The sequence below is a fragment of the Oreochromis aureus genome, linkage group 8 (assembly GCF_013358895.1).
Source record: "Oreochromis aureus strain Israel breed Guangdong linkage group 8, ZZ_aureus, whole genome shotgun sequence".
NCBI classification, from domain to species: Eukaryota; Metazoa; Chordata; class Actinopteri; order Cichliformes; family Cichlidae; genus Oreochromis; species Oreochromis aureus.
In genome coordinates, this window is record NC_052949.1 from 19487482 (window position 1) to 19503703 (window position 16222).

The 16222-nt window shown below is 44.7% G+C and overlaps 1 protein-coding gene across 1 annotated transcript; it reads left to right on the plus strand.

Annotated features, from left to right (window-relative positions):
- The first annotated feature begins 564 nt into the window (after positions 1-564).
- si:ch211-183d21.3 (serine/threonine-protein kinase SBK1) lies at positions 565-14529 on the plus strand. The gene is made up of 4 exons (XM_039616107.1): positions 565-1393; positions 8083-8324; positions 9023-9225; positions 9653-14529. The coding sequence occupies exons 1-4, from the start codon at positions 1356-1358 to the stop codon at positions 10475-10477; spliced, it is 1308 nt and encodes a 435-aa protein (XP_039472041.1). The 5' UTR covers positions 565-1355; the 3' UTR covers positions 10478-14529.
- The last annotated feature ends 1693 nt before the right edge of the window (positions 14530-16222 follow it).

Sequence of the window (16222 nt, forward strand, 5' to 3'; positions counted from 1 at the left end):
TTGACTTGCGAATCCTGACCTAAACCTGAGAGAACACCTTTGGGATGAATCGGAGTGGAGACTTCTCATTCAACATCAGTGCCTGACCTCATAAATGCATTTGTGGAAGAGTGGTCAAAAGTTCCAATAAACACACTCCTAAACCTTGTGGAAAGCCTTCTCATGAGAGTTGAAGCTGTCATAGCTGCAAAAGGTGGACCAACATCATATTAAACCCCATGGATCAATAGTGGATGTCACTAAAAAATTATAAACCCTGATAATGCATTAAAGTCATTCCCATTACATCACCGCGTTTTCCTCAGTCCAATCTGTTGTGGTTGGCAAACAAGTGTGGCGGGAGGCCTGTTGATTAACATGTACAGTAAAAGGGGAGCTGCCGGGGCAGTGAATTAATCGAAAGTCTTGCCTCGCTCTTACCTAATAAGGACAGTTGGCAAAGTCACCGTGTGAAGTACACGCAATTAGGGCCATAAGCTGTTGAATTATGCAAGAGCGGAGCAGCCTGCTCGTTCAAAGCATGAATCAAAAGTTAAAGAAGCTCCTGGAGTCATTTTAGGCTCGTTGGGTGGGCGCGTCCGGCGCTAGGACCTAGGACACGTGAGCGTATTAGTTTGCCGGAGGGGTGGAGACGGCGAACAATGAAGAAACTGACTGGTAGGACCTGCAAAGGAGAAACATCTGAGACACCCCCCCTCCCCTCCCCTCCCCTCCTCTCCCCTACACCCACTGTCCAACTCTAGAGCGAAGGACAGTACGGACTGACCGGCCGTCAGTGACAGCGGGGCCGCTGGGCTGAGTTCAGAGAGGAGCGCAGGAAGCACGCAAACGCGTCCGTGCGTGCAGAGCGGAGCTGTGCTGAGGTTCCTGCGTGGATGCGAATGAATGGGTTCGCCTCTGAGTGTGTATGTGTGTGTGGTGCTGAACTGGGTCATGCGGACCGCTGGAGGAGCGAAAGATAAACACGCACCCTCCTCATCCTTCTCCTCGTCCTCATCTTCCCGCTGCACGGCAGGTTCAGATGGTGGGCGCACAGAAGAGGGATCCCAGCATGTGTCCCCATCTCAGTACTGAGCATCAGATGCTGCTTTGATTCCATCCGCCTCCAAAGAAAGTCTCAAAGTGAAGAGCATCTCCAGTAAACAGGGGGGCAAAGGCGTCTTATTTTGGCCAGCAGGCTGCCCGCTGTGAAACTGCGAAGGCTTTAAGGTGTTTTTTTTTTTTTTGTTGTTTTTTTTAAAAGAACTCTGTGGCATTTCTGAGTGATCGATAACAACGAGGAGAACCGGATCAAACGGATCGGCGCTGAGCAGAGCAGAGCAGAGCAGAGCGCAGAGGCTCTGCTCGCCGAGCGGATGCAGGACCATGGAGGAGAGAGACAGGTCGCCAGCAGGTGAGTGAGTAACACCTTACATGCACCCCGAGGTGCCTGAAACCGGGTCAGCCTGCATGATGCATGACACTGCAAATGAGAGAGGAAGCAAAGAAACACCTGAAGTAGAAAATCTTTATTTTTCCTTTTAGTGTCCCAATTTTTATTTGCGATACTTTAAATGTAATAAAACGCTCTTGCAATTAAAATCTGGTGCTCCCCACTCTGAGCGACTTTCAACTTTGACCCACTCACAACATATCCGTGCATGAATAATACAGAAGCACATAAAAATATCCCGGTGTCAGCACTTATTACACCACAGCAGCTTTATCTTTTCCCCACCACCAGGCTATGACTCATTCTAACTGGTATTAATGGTTGAGAAACGACCCGATTTGTGTTTTTATCCACATTATTTGTGATACCTGCATACATCCACCCCCCCACCCCCCCTTTCTGTTTTTGTTATTCAGTCCACACTGTGGATGTGAGGGCATCCTGGTCTTTAATGGCCCTTTCAGACTTTGTCCAGAGCGGACAGGTGATATCTCATCCTTAATGCTGTCTAATGCATTTAAATGAGAAGCTGTCTTGAAAATCCCGTAAAAAGCACAAGCTGGAGGCTGGTAATGGACTCTAACTGAAACACAACAGCAGCCAACGGTTGTATATAAAGGAGCTGCAGTGGCTGAGATTTCTTTCTGCTTTGGCAGATCTATTTCATTTTTTCTGGTGAAGTAAGAGACGCGCATTATTGACCTGAACAGTGTGAAAACAAAACACCCCAGAGATGATGTGATCTTAAAGTTGGGCTCCACGCTCTCAGCTGAAATTCTTCACTGTTTATGACAGAAAAAGCAGCGTGAAGTCACCCAAAATGTTCCAAACAAACCCTGCAGAACTTCTCCAGCTTCCACAGACAGCTACAGTAGGCTATAATAGGCAATAACCAGCTCCAGCTCCAACTAAACCCATCTCCGCCCATTGACACCCACGTGCATGTGACTAATACGCCGTCTTTAACAAAGTTTTGCCCGATTTAGATCTCTTTATCAAAAGATCCCGTTTAAGCAGGCACGGTTTGCCTGTGCAGTGGCTGTCACAGTAAAACATGGCTGCCCAGAGGACACAAAGAATGCAAATGGATTGTCAATTAAAATGCATAGAAGACATGAAGCTCTTTACTCCCCTTGCTCAGATGTCTGGCCCCTGCTGGGTATAAAAAATACACAAACAAAACAATTACATGCAGATTACATCCTAGAACATCTAATGACACCCAATTAGTGTACATATTGTGACACATGTGCTTGTGTTTTCTCAGTTGGCTTCTTTTCCTTCTTCGTCCTGTGCGAATAACACTCTGTAGACTCTGTTTTTTCAGGCCTTTTTTCAGTTTGCGTTAATATGGCGTTATTCTAGTAACTGGTCAGTCAGTTCTTGAATTGTGTCTGTTCTTGTCTTCAGCTTCAGATTTAAACGAATAATCTGTCACCGATGTATTTAGAGAGAGATAAAGCAGAGTTAGTGAATGCAGCCTGAGCAATCAGCATTAGTAATTGTGCTTAGAGGCTATTGTGTTTGTGCAAGATAACAAGGCACCATATACTGTTAGCTTGCCTTGAAGTAGAGGTTGTTTTTTTCAGGGTTGGGGGAGAAAAAAAAGCAACATCCTCCTTAACGGAGCTGTTACATCATTTAGCTACACCCCCGTTTAAACCCCATTTTACCGAGCTCATATTAAAGTCACATTCCCCCATCTATGTGACATCACAGGGACACGAGCTGTGTGGTTACTGAGGAGGCAATGCTTCAGTTCTCTCACTGGATTTCCACACAATCTCTCTCTCTCTCATTCTCATCACTTTAGGTTACTGGATTGTGAAGCTGTAAGAGAGTGAGGGTAGCTTACAGCTTCTCCCATAGGCAGCTTATTGCACCGCTGACAGACATCACAGCGAGGGTGACGTTGACTTTTGATTGGCGTTTATAATCAGATGTTTACAAGTTCTTATGCCCCAGGCCTTTATCGTAAACTACAATAATGATAGCAGTTATTCTTTTTTTTCATATTTTTTGCCCTTTTATGTCACAGATAGGCCTTGGTTGTTGACTTTGAACGACACGTCCTTTGCAGTGTCACCCCTCACAGCTAACCATCGCTCTCAGTCCTTGTTAGGGAAGGTTTAACCTTGGTTATTCCATACAGAGTCTTTGGTCTTTCCAGCAGGAGGCAGCTTTTGTTCCAGGATGTGTGACATACAGCAGAGGGAGGGAGGGATGATGGGGGAAAGAGGGCAGAAGCGAGGCAAGCCAGGAGCAGGTTACGGCACGCTCGGTCCCAGCAGGGGTTCGTCCATATGGGCAGCTGTGCAGGGCTGAGAGCAGGTGATTTGTCAAAGTGAGCGTCTGCGGTCTGTGGATACTGGTTCACCTATCACAGCACAGCAGGACGGAGGCACTAAACCCACCAACTCACTGGGCATGAAGTTTTGTTTTGCTGACGAAGGAGATTCAGCTTCTTTTTTTTTTTTTAAAGTCTGAGTAAAGAACAGAGTGTCCTCCCTGCAAGTGGCTGTCAGGAGGAATCCATTTAGTTTAGATTGAATGATCAGTGTTTTTATTCTGCCCACCTATAGCGAGACAAGAAGGAAGGAAATGCAGACAGACACACCAAACAGATACTGTACATGTTGTTCGCTGCGTGCAGTTGCTTTTTTTCCCCCGGACAGACAGCAGGAGAAACTGCATTAGTCACGTCGCGTTTCACTCGCTGGCTTCACTTTGACCCAGAGGCGAGGCACGTTGGGCATTTTGACAGTAAATTGGACACAAGAGATCAGTCCTCACCCATAATGACTCTTCTGCCGAGAGCCAAGCAACTAGTCCATTAGTAACACAGAGAGGTAAAGCTGCGAGGCAGGCTCTGCAATCTATTTATTTCTTTCATTAGCCCCTTGTTTATATTTTCAGCAATAGACAAAAGAGATGAAGGAGAGGAGGGAGGAAGCAGGGACGGACTTAAAAGGACAAACTCTGTGTGTGTGTGTGTGTGTGTGTGTGTGTGTGTGTGTGTAAAGCTGCTGGATTTGTTTCCGCTCTCCATAATATATACGTTTTGTGCACATTAACATATTCATTGGAGACTGATTAATAAATTTATATCTTAAAAATATTATCATTATTATATATTATCTATGATGTTTATTTATATCTATTTATATCTGAATCTTACCTTCATAAAGTCTTGATGTCCTGATCAAAGTCAGGCCACAGTTCATTGCAGCTGTGCCGTTCACCCACATCACACCAGGAGATCCAGTAGCTCACTGAATACACAATAATTCTCCCTAATGAGCCCCATGTTAATGTGACAGATAGGATTTGTCTGCTTCCGAGCTCTGATTTCTTATGGTAATGAATTGTTGACATTATTACAGTTTATCTTTGGAGGACAAATCGCTCCGTTAAGAGTCTCCAGCCGTCTCTGCGAAGCTGCACTTGAAGAAGCAAACGCTGAAAAGCTCAGATCAGCGCCAACAAAACGTTTGCCCTGTTGACCTGCTGGCGTACCCTGTTTGCACGGTGACACTAAACACAAACGCAGACAGAGGATGGAGTTCAGTTTTGCAGGGATTTAGCCGCAAAGTGTGACTTCAGCCAAATATGAAATTTATCGCTCCGTCTGAGTAGAGATGTCTGCTTTCCCGCTCGCGTGGCGGTGCTCAAAGTGCCATAAAAATATATTTGAAAAGCTCTCCAGCAGTGTCTGTCAATGTCAGGAGCTGCGACTTGGATACTCCAAGAAAAAAAAAATTGCCTGCATCTACCTGTGACACCTTAGCTGAGCTGTAATGTTAGCTGGCTGCACTTCCTTTGGGATGACTGGTAAGATTTAAGACCTGCTGAAGGTACTATATGAGAGCTAAAAGCTAAAATCAAAGGATCACCCCTGTAGGATTTATTCTCCGTGCACTGTTATTGCTTGTACAGTACTCCACACAGGAGAGACTTCAATCTGATCTGATGTGGTGGGCCTACAGATGGACTAACAGTGCCAACCCTGACTTTTAGGGCTACACCCTCTGAGCACTTGACAGTGGAAGAAAAGGCTAGGAGCGTCTGTCACAGGGTTCATCTATGTTTGTCTCCAGCTAGAACAAAGGGTGAACAGCTCCCTTTTTAATCTTGGATGAGGAAACACGAAGGTGTCAGTCCATCGCTGTGGTTATAATGAAGTAAAACAGTAAGAAGGGGAAACAGCTTGTTACAGTGCAATATCTCCCAAACAGAATAAGAATAAATCTGTATACATGGGTAAATTACCAGCTGGAAAACAGATCGTTTCTTTCTTAAACATAAAAAAAAATTATTTGTTTTTTGCAACTGTTTTTAGGCCTTCTCACAAAACGGAAACACAAATATGAGAACAAGCAGCCAATCCAGGGAGCTGTTTTAATTTAAAAAGCTTCACGATGATTAAAAATGAATAAGACTGGCTCCAAAAAATCCCCAGATATGCAAATTCGTCTCGAGTCCAATCTTCATCTGTATGTGGAGCATGTGCGCGTTACCTTGTCTGTGGCCGCCTGAGAGGACAAGGAGGAGGGAGCAGAGGGCGGCGGGGCAGATCAGTGGGGCATGTGGCGGTGGTCGGGCACAAACGCTGAGTCGTGCTGAGGCCGACAGCTGCTCCCTCTCAGAGGTAGGAACACAAAGAGCCTTTAATAGAGTGTCACTGTGGGACTGATACACCTGCCTCCCCTCCTAGACACTCGCGTGCAAACACTCACATGGAAAAAAACACAGCCTCATCCCCACACCTCACCTCCACCTCCAGCTTCACTGCACTGCCTTTTTCCTGTCGTTTACATTTACAACATCTCTGCAGAGTGCGGTTGGGGGGGCATCTTCCAACCATCCACCGTCGCATTTTTAGGCCTCTTAATCCACTACTGCAAAGGGAAATGCAGGATGGGGGAAGATGTCTTTGTGAGAGCTGCTGAGTAACATGATTATGGATCCATGCTGAAATGCTCCACATTCGGCCTGTGGAGCTGACTGGAAGGTGCCGGTAAACAAGCCCCGATCGAGGGCCGTGGGGGCCACGCGGGGTGGGCGGTCAGAGGAAATGTTCTGCTTTGTGTATCACCAAACCCGGACAGCACTCTGATCTGGAAGTCATCGCCTCGTGCGTCGACTCGCTGAAGGCTACATGCGGCGAGGACTCACAGCATGATATGGCTACAATATTCATAGCTTCTTATATAATCTCCACGGTTATGATAAAATCAAGAAACAAGTGTTATCTGCACAGTACATGGGGTACACAGGGCACTCGTTCTATTTGCAGTCTTGGGTTTTTTTCTTCTTCTTCTTTTGAGAAAGGGTGTTGAGCCAAGAACACAAAGCTGCAAATGGCTGCATCTTATTTTAGGCTTCACTGTCTAATAGCTATATTTAACACATTCTACCCACAAGAGCAGCACCAACCAAATGCCTCGAAAATATACCCCATGCCATATTTTCATCAGCTGAACATCTAGTACTGTGCAATAAGTCAGACTTTTTTTTGTTTCTCTCCAAAAGTGTACCCAAATGTTGATGGAAACACAGAGTCGATGCTCTTTATTCTGAGCCTGGTTTTAAAGCAGCGGCGCTGAGAAACCAGGCTCCAGGGGAAAAAAGAACAAAGAGCAAGGCAGCTGGCTTTGAATGACGGATGAAAAAGGCCATCAGCAAAAATTGTTTGTGCTGATTTGGTTCCTACTAGTGTTTGTGTGCGCGCGTGTGTGTGTGTGTGCTCACTGTGCATGATTGGATGATTAAATTTGATTGTGTGTGTCAGGAGGAGGGGGCTGAACAGAGACGGAGACAATGGATGGGATCATTAGGGTGTTCAGCTTCATTTCACCAAAAGCTCAATTTTGTGTACTTTATTTGATAGCTTCGGTTTTCTTTCACTTTCCTTTGATTCGCTCAAACCTTGTAACCAAGACGTGCGCATCCACTCATCCCTGATATTTAATTTGTTACCAGCGATGTGTGTCTGAACACTCAATTAAACCGCCTATATTTTTTTTTAACTCTCGCAGGATCGCTTTGACCTATTTCAAACTTAGCGCTTTTGAAAAGCGGCCAAAACTTCGCCGTTGCAGTCATTTATTCCTCACTTTGAGCAATTTGACAGAAATGCTCAGGGCGACTGTGGCGCAAAAGTAACATGTGTTGTCAAGATGAAGCTAATTGCTTATATGGACGACGATCAGTTCAGAGCCGTCTCAAATAGGCATGCATGTCTTACCAGCATGTTTACACCTTAAAGCTGTCAGCCCTCTCGATATGTTTCCTTTTCTTAGTCCTTCTACCTGTTGTTATTGATTTTTCCATTGCTGTCTGCCAGTAAGTGCTGTCTGAGTACAGCCACATTTGATAGCTGGACAGAGTGATCCAGAGGGACAGCAGGAAGTCCGATACATTTACTGAAAGTTTTCCGCCTGTAGATGCCTTCCCTGCACTGATTGTATGGAAATTAAGGTCCATTAAGGCGTTCCTGATTTAACCATCCCTTGGGACGGGCCGTTTAGATGGGGAATGCATGGATGTGACACTCAAGAAGGATAAACACGTGCAGTATAGCACATGTATAAAGTGCTAAGCATCATCATAGTAATCTGATTCTAATCGGATTTCTCCTCTCCCATCAGTCTGCCCCACAGCGTCAAGGCGAGCCTGTCTCTTTCTCCGTCTGGGCCGGGGCGGGTGGGCAGCGGCGGAGGCTCCCCTACGTCAAAAATGGGCTACTGCGGAGGGGTGCCCGTGGAGGACATGCAGGCCCTGGCCATCACCTCTCTATCAGCCGCAGACGTAGCCAAACAGTACGAGCACATCCGCGAGCTGGGGAAGGGCACCTATGGAAAGGTGGACCTGGTGGTGCACAGGACGCAGGGTGAGTTGGTGCAAAAGCTCTTTCAGCCGCCATCTCCAAACTAATCAAGCGTAAAAATTGAAATTTAGGATAGCAGATTGTTATAATCTCAGCATCCACGGTGTGCCAGCGTGCCTCACAGTTGAGCATAACCACTTAAGGCTGATCAGCACGGCGCAAAGTCTCGAGGCACTTTGCTGGGAATTAATTTCGGCAGAGTTAGAAGGGTTTGTTGAGGATTTCTCAGGTTTAGGTTTTAATCTTTTGTTGTAAGAAACCCAAGATTAGAGCGTTGGCTCAGTATAAGCGCAGTATAAGGGAGTGTTTAAAGCGGCGTGGAGCAGAATGACAATGTGTCGGAGATTTATCGAGCTGTGCGAGCATTAAAGAGATCCTCCAGCTGTGATTGTGAACAGCTGGTTATGTGTGTGACGGAGCTGAGTTTCATTCACCGTGCAGCGTTTGCGTGAATGATGAATGAACACAGCAGCTGTCACAAAGAAAGGGTTGAGTAGTCAGAAATCTTTCTAGTCCCCGAGAGTATCGGGAAACAGTTCCAAATTCACATTAAGTGCTTTTTGGGTAACACATGGACAGTGTTGGACAGCAAAATGTTGGCAGTACTTATGTGAGACACAGGTTTAGTACACCAGAGCTTAACTGTGTTTGCGTGCTCTCTGTGTTAATGTGTGATTTTGTTTTTTTCATTTATTTTTTAGGCACCAAAATGGCGCTGAAGTTTGTTACCAAGAACAAGACAAAGCTGAAAAGTTTCCTGCGGGAATACAGCCTAACAGGCTCACTTAGCTGCAGTCCTTTTATCATCAAAGTCCTGGACGTGCTTTTTGAAACGGAGGACAGCTACGTGTTTGGACAAGAGTATGCCCCCGCCGGGGACCTTTTCGACATCATACCCCCACAGGTAACGCCATCATTCATCCTTCCACCAATCACCGGCCTCACAGTCAGCCTGAGCTGCTCCAATCAGTCACAATGTTCAGACACGGCAGTTTTAACAAGCTCTCTTGGGGTTGGAGCCTCGTCTTTGTCCCGGTTTCCTCTCTGTGCAAAGCGTTTCACTTTCCTTTAGTGTTATTCCGGCTGATGTGCAGGGAATGCTCGACTTCAAGGTTCTTCTGAAGACTGATTAAAAATGGCTGGACCGGGACTTAGAACTGAGGTTCTGCGTGTTTCAGTTTTTCTTTATATAAGATCGATGTTTTAATAATACTGTATTCTCATCATAAGGCTCTTTTCTCTGTGTCACCTCTCACCTCCTTCATGTAATGTACCCGTCAGATTGTATTAATCAATGTTGCCTGATTTTCTTTTCTGTCTGCGTCTCTTAGGTGGGTCTTCCAGAAGAAATGGTCAAACGCTGCATGCAGCAGCTGGGGTTGGCCCTGGACTTTATGCACAGTAAAAACCTGGTGCACCGCGACGTCAAACCCGAGAACGTGCTCCTGTTTGACCGCGAGTGCCGCCGCATCAAGCTGGCTGACTTTGGCATGACCCGACGCGTGGGCTGCCGTGTGAAACGGGTGAGCGGCACCATCCCCTACACGGCTCCGGAGGTTTGCCGCGCTAACCGGTCAGAGGGTTTTTTGGTGACCACCAGCCTGGATGTGTGGGCGTTTGGCGTGCTGGTGTTCTGTATGCTGACGGGCAACTTCCCCTGGGAGGCAGCTATGCCCGCCGACGCCTTCTACGAGGAGTTCCGACGCTGGCAGAAAGCGGGGTGTCCCGTGGGAACTTACCCGTCTCAGTGGCGCCGCTTCACCGACGATGCTCTGCGCATGTTTCAGAGGCTGCTCGCTGCTGAGCCGGAAAAACGCTGCGGCGTCAAGGACGTCTTCTGTTTTGTCAAGTACGAGCTGGTCAGCGAGCTCAGGCGCAGAGCGTCTTGCCGAGCCAAGAGAGGTGAGAGGTCAAGCTCTGGAGTGTGCACTGGCAGCTGCACCTCTTCTACGTCCACTTCTTCGCGTTCCTCCCACAGACACCCCGAGCCTTCCACGCCTCCGGGAACATCCTGCCTGCGCCCGGCTCCCCTCAAACGGAGCGTCCTCTCCGACCCGTTGTCTCCCAGAGAGGAGTCCGGACAGCACCAGTCTCCGGGGAGAGACAAGAACAAAAGCCAGATGGTGATGGCGACGGCCATAGAAATCTGTGTGTGATCACACTAACGCTAGCACTGGAGACTAGAGGGCTTTTCACAGTAATAACAAGCTGTGAAGAGGTGTTAATAACTAGCACAGAGAGCCCAGTGAAAAAGGAGAATTTAGACATGAAAGAGAAGCTCAGGATCCAATCCCAAGCAGTGGAAATGGACATCATCAGTCAGTGATGCACACTGGGACAGCTTATCACTGACATTCAATACTATTCAGCTTTTGATTTGTGACCAAAGACTGCTTCCCAAGCTGAGAAGTCATGCCGGGCAGTGTTTAAGAGTCTGTTGTCACTCCTCAAGGCAGCTCATTATTGCCACCCTAACATTTGTGTTCTCCTGCCCATACACCGTGGTGGTGCTTATGATATTTTATTTAGATTAACTCCGTGTCTCTTTACTTTAGTGTTTATTTATGTCCAGGAGATCCCCCAAATTCTTCTGAACAGGCGACCTTTTCAGACGGAAGCTTGTTATCAGAAAGCAATCTACGCAAATACATTCAAATGCCATTTCTTGGACTTCCTGCAAACTTCCAGTGGATAAAACTCATAGATGTTTTCAAGATAAAGTTTTACAAAGATAAAAATGAAAAAAAAAATGTAGCAGTCTGTATGAAGCATCTTTTCATGTAGGTGTCTAGACTGAGAGGCAGACTCTCAGCGAAAAGGCATCAGCTCAGGACACTTCAGTGGGTCACTTCCTGTTTTATTATTAATGAGAATCCTTTGAGTGGCTGGAAGACACATCTGCCACATCTTGAACTGCTCTCAGTGAGATTCATTTCCAATTAAACGCAACTGAATGCAGGGATTGTGCATTTTCTGAGTGAAAATGGTGGCGAACACAGGAGGAGAGGAGGAGAAAAGGCTTTTTATTGTTTCTTTTCTACCAGCCGTGTGCGTTTTTGGACGTGTATGTGTGTTTCAGATGAAAACAACAACAGGAAAAAAAGCACAAGATTTTTTTGTAAATGAACTCTTGGAGAAAAAGTCAATATTGTACATAATTTGATAGGAGCGCACCGTAATATCAGGTAGTTCAATGATGTAGCTGTACTAATTTTCTACAACAGGAAAGGGTTTTACGGTTACTGTCGGGGTCAATGCATCATATGTAGCATCAAAACATGACAGAGTGTAGTCTATCATTAAAAAAAATAGATGTGCTGTGTAGAAATATCACTTTCTATATCATCGTAGCAGCTGCTGGTCCCCTTTTTTGTTTTTTTCTTTGACTGTTTTGGGTTTTAATTTGACTGGGTCTTCACCCTGGCCAGACACACAAATTAATTTATTCCTGCCGTGTCCTTTCACCCCAGCCTGATCACGGGCAACACACATTCCCTGCGTAAAAAAAAAAATCATTATGCTTCCTGTTTGTCAATTGCAGCAGCATACTGTCTTAATTTGATCAGTTAAGTCTAACGAGGGCCCCTGTGCAGGTCGACACCTTGTAATTGTTACTCGGTATATGTCGCCGCAGCCCCTCTGCTCACTTAAACATTGTCTGGAAGGATGACCTAAGTCTCAGCCATTAACAATGAGCGAGCTGTTGATTGTTCCCGACCGGAGCAGAGCCCCGGCTTCAGCTTCCATCGAGATACTGCTTATTAGGAATGCATCTAACAGGAGCAGTGTGTTCCACGCTTCACTGAGTGCTAATTACCTTTTTTTTCTCTCTGCTTGAACTGCTTCACTCTTATGTCAGTCAGGTGTGTGTGTCCACCTCGGCTTTGTGCGAATGTGTTCTCGTCTCATGTAACGACTCCTCCCGTGACAGCTCATCACCTCTGTATCTGTACTGTCGGCACCAGCGCTCCTCAGGTTTAATAGCTTCTCCCCGCTTCTCGGAGACTAATTGAGCTCCAGTGAACAAAAAAAAGAGAAAAAAAGTGCTCATCCACAGCTCCTCATGACAATGATTTAGCTCAGTGAGTCCCAACCTTGAGTTCATGAACCCCGGCTACTTCTGCGGTAGTCACAGGGTACATAGAAAGATTAGGTGAAGAAGCTGAACAGGACTGAGAAGTAAATGGCAACCAAACAGAATGTATAAATTATCACCAGAATATCATTGATATAATAGCTCATCCGGCCCGTGACCCATCACAAATCATGCATTAAATTAATCTGCTGGTTGTGTTTCACACACCACGGAGAATTTAAATAATCTGTAAAGCCAAGGAGGCTTACAATGAATCGTATCCTGGACAAAATCTGGACAGGAGGAGTTGCATTTCCTATTATATTGGATAAGTGAATGTTAAACAACAATTATGACTTTGATCTTGAGCACAATTTGGGTTAAAACACATCAATGTACAAGTTTAACTACAACCTGACCAATACTTTAAGAGGAGTAGTAATTTTGGTTAATTATGGAGGGCCTGGGGAATTGCATAAGCTCAGTGGTTCTTTGGCCAGATAAGCTAAAAATAGAAAAGTAAATGATTAAAATAGATTGCTAAAATAGCTAATGGATGAATTATTAGTTAAGAGAACTATTGGATAACAATTTATCAGTTAGGTAATGAATACAGTAGCTAGCTAGATTACAACAAAAAAAGTACCTTTTAAAAAAAAATTACTAAAAACTGTGTACGATGGATGTGGCTATCGCTACATCACCTCCTGGTTTCTGAAGTCCTTTTTGAAGCCTCGAGTTGAGCTGTTGTCATCTTGGTTGCAAAGTAACAGATGCGACTTGTGATTGCCAGGTCGCTAGCTAATGAGTTTTCGGTTTCAAGCCACACTTAATCTTCATTTTGAAACATAGTATGAGGAAGATTTACAAAACAGACTTAATTTTTTGTTCAGCATGACCCAAAGTAAATGATGGAGTCCATAAACTCCCTAAACTAAACTAAATGCAGGCTTTTAGAAGCTGCGCCAATTTTTTAAACTGTCAATGCTAAAATTGTTACTAGCAGCTGTATTGTTAGATAACAGCACTGAGTATCAATTGGATAGCATGATGAAAGTATAATTCACAGTTGAATCTGTTAGCTAAAAGTAGCAACAAAATTGTTACCTAAACATAATGGATAATTTGTGAAACTGGTAGATAATAGCATTTAAATCATTTTGCTAAAAGTAGTAAACACGTAGCAGCTGAATGTACTGAAACGTAGGATTAAAGTACGACGATAGTAGTAATGGATGGTCAAAATAGCTAACTGACTAGCTGAGCATATAGCAAGCTAAAGTTGTCCAGTTTCAGTTATTTCAGGTGAATACCTTTAAATATAAAAGCAGACTGATTTTGAAAGCTATGGATTTGAAGTGTTTTTCAGAGGCTATTGGGTCACGTCATATGAAACAGGGTTGGGAACCACTGACTGAACTTATTGTACTCAATGACACATTTTCCTCCAGCAAAATAATCAAAGCTGATGATGGTCCCTATCAGTTTCCTTGTCTCTTTCCATCTTTATTTGTGGTTCTGCAGAGTTGACCATATCAAAGCCTCTCAGAAGGATGTACTGTATACTGAGATGTTGGCTGCCTCAAAGAATTAATCAAAGGGTAATCCTAGAGTAGATGGTAGTGAAATGTGAATTAGCTCTGCCTTAGAACTCGCTGTTTACTCTATGTAGGATCTACATAAAAGAAAAAGACAGGGATTAGACTGACCTTCAGTGTGCATTAGGAAATGTAAAGTAGTAGTATAACTTATTACAGCATAACACCGAGTAAGGTGTATTGCAAAGTGCAACACGGCATTACAGTGCGTAAACTGGGGCGAATTTCAGATGTGAGCAGCTGCTGCTTTGTTTTAAATCAGAGCCATTAGCATCATCAAACTGCTATCTATTGTTCTAATGTGTACTGTTGTTTCTCATGGACTGTTATGACAGGAATTGTCAAGTTTAATGATGAGGTGTCAAAATCTATCGAGTTTTCTTTTAGCTCTAGAGAGAGTAGCCTTCGTCTTAGCCTGTTTTTTGTTTTTTTGTTGAAAAATCGTAGAAGCTCATGTAAATACTGTATGTACTGTGTCTTTAACAAAATTTAAAAAGGAATATACAAAATGTTAATATATGTTGAAATAAATTTATGCACCACATTCAATGGCTGCTGGGTATTTCTGAGGGTAATTTAAAATACTGTGGGATTTTTTTTTTCTGTCACTGCAGGCAAAGCTTATTCACCGCAGCTTTGTGTAGTCCCAAGACCATTAGATGAAGGTCAGCTACAATCATGTGATTTCCCAAGGCTCTGGCTTTCGTCTGGTTCGCCAGCGAGCCCCCCAGACTACTTTAATATGCTGACTTCATTCTGAAAAAGCTCAATTAACACATCTGTAGATAGGAGCTATCTACGGCCCTCAAAGAGCAAGTGAGTTCAAGGACGGTTAGAATATGAAGATGGGAACCGTTATCAGCCCACCAGCCGTCCATGCTGCATCTCAGCTGTTGTGTCAGAGTGGAGGAGTTGGCTCAAGTTGTTATCAGGCTGACTTTAGACAGTGGGGCGGCAAGGGGTGGCATATCTGCCACAGAGCAAAGCTAATCAGTTCAGACACTGCAAGAAAAAGGAAAGGTCAGCCTTGGCACACTGGGCCTGTGTAGTAGGGGGAAGGTTGTCCTTTGTGATGGCCTATTATCCACCTGTAAAAGGCTACAGCAGCCTTAGTGGTGGTGTGGTAATTGTGTTACCTGCAACAGTCAAACTGACTCAAAGTTGAAGAACGTAATGCACAAGACAGGACATTATCCCTCACAGCGACTTGCCGGGCTTTCTGAGGACATGCACTTTTTCATTATTAGCTGTCTCCACAACAATCCGAGAGGCTAAATACCAAAAGCATTTTTTTCTTTCCAGATTATTCCTTAACTGCAGTGTTTTCAAAGACTGCCAGCTAAACTAAATTGAATCCCAGGGCTGGAGATGGCTGGATGTTAAGCCTTCAGTAGGTAGTCCACAAAGGAAAGTGATCTTCCCTGGATGCAGCTTTCTCTGTGAGATCAAGTGTTAAATCCTCTTTGGTTATGCTTCCTCAGCAAGAGCTAATGTCAGCGTGAGGGGCCTGTGCGGCTGACTGACAAGGAGACCATTCACAGATTCGTGTCAGAATACTGGATCTCAACCACTAACTACCAGGTTTCACCTCCTCTATACACCGCTCAAGCAGACGTGGCAAGATTTCAAAGTGTTGGCGGCTTTATGTTATCACAGCGTGAAATGGTTTTCAGAAAAAAAGAGGCTGGCAGAACCTTGCAGTTTCATTGAATCAAAGTGCTGGACAGGTGCACTTGCAGCATGTATACCAGGTGCAGCTGAATGGCTTAACATAAACAAAAGAAAACACGGCACAAGTTAATCCTAAAAGTTGCATGTGGGTGGATGCAACAAGACTGCTGACCTGTCCAGGTTGTACCATCTATCGCTCAAAGTGAGCAGATTGATCCAAATATCAGTTCTATCGATATTATTCTATTTCCCCCCAAAATTTATTTAACAAAATTCAGTGGCCTACATACTGAACTTAGAGGGTAGAAAAAGTGTACTATCAATATTTGGATTGACCCCTGTACCCTACTGTAAACTTTATAGGTTAAAGCCATGGTATCGGCACAGCAATACTGGACCTATATTTACTTTGTATTGGATCATACCATAATCTGGAGTATTGCACGGCACTACATCTTGTCCCGTGACAGCTGAGATGAGACAGTGACTTATAGTGCTTGGTTTCAAAAAAGATAAACAATTGTGCAGACAGAGGCTTTAGGTACAAAGAATAATTA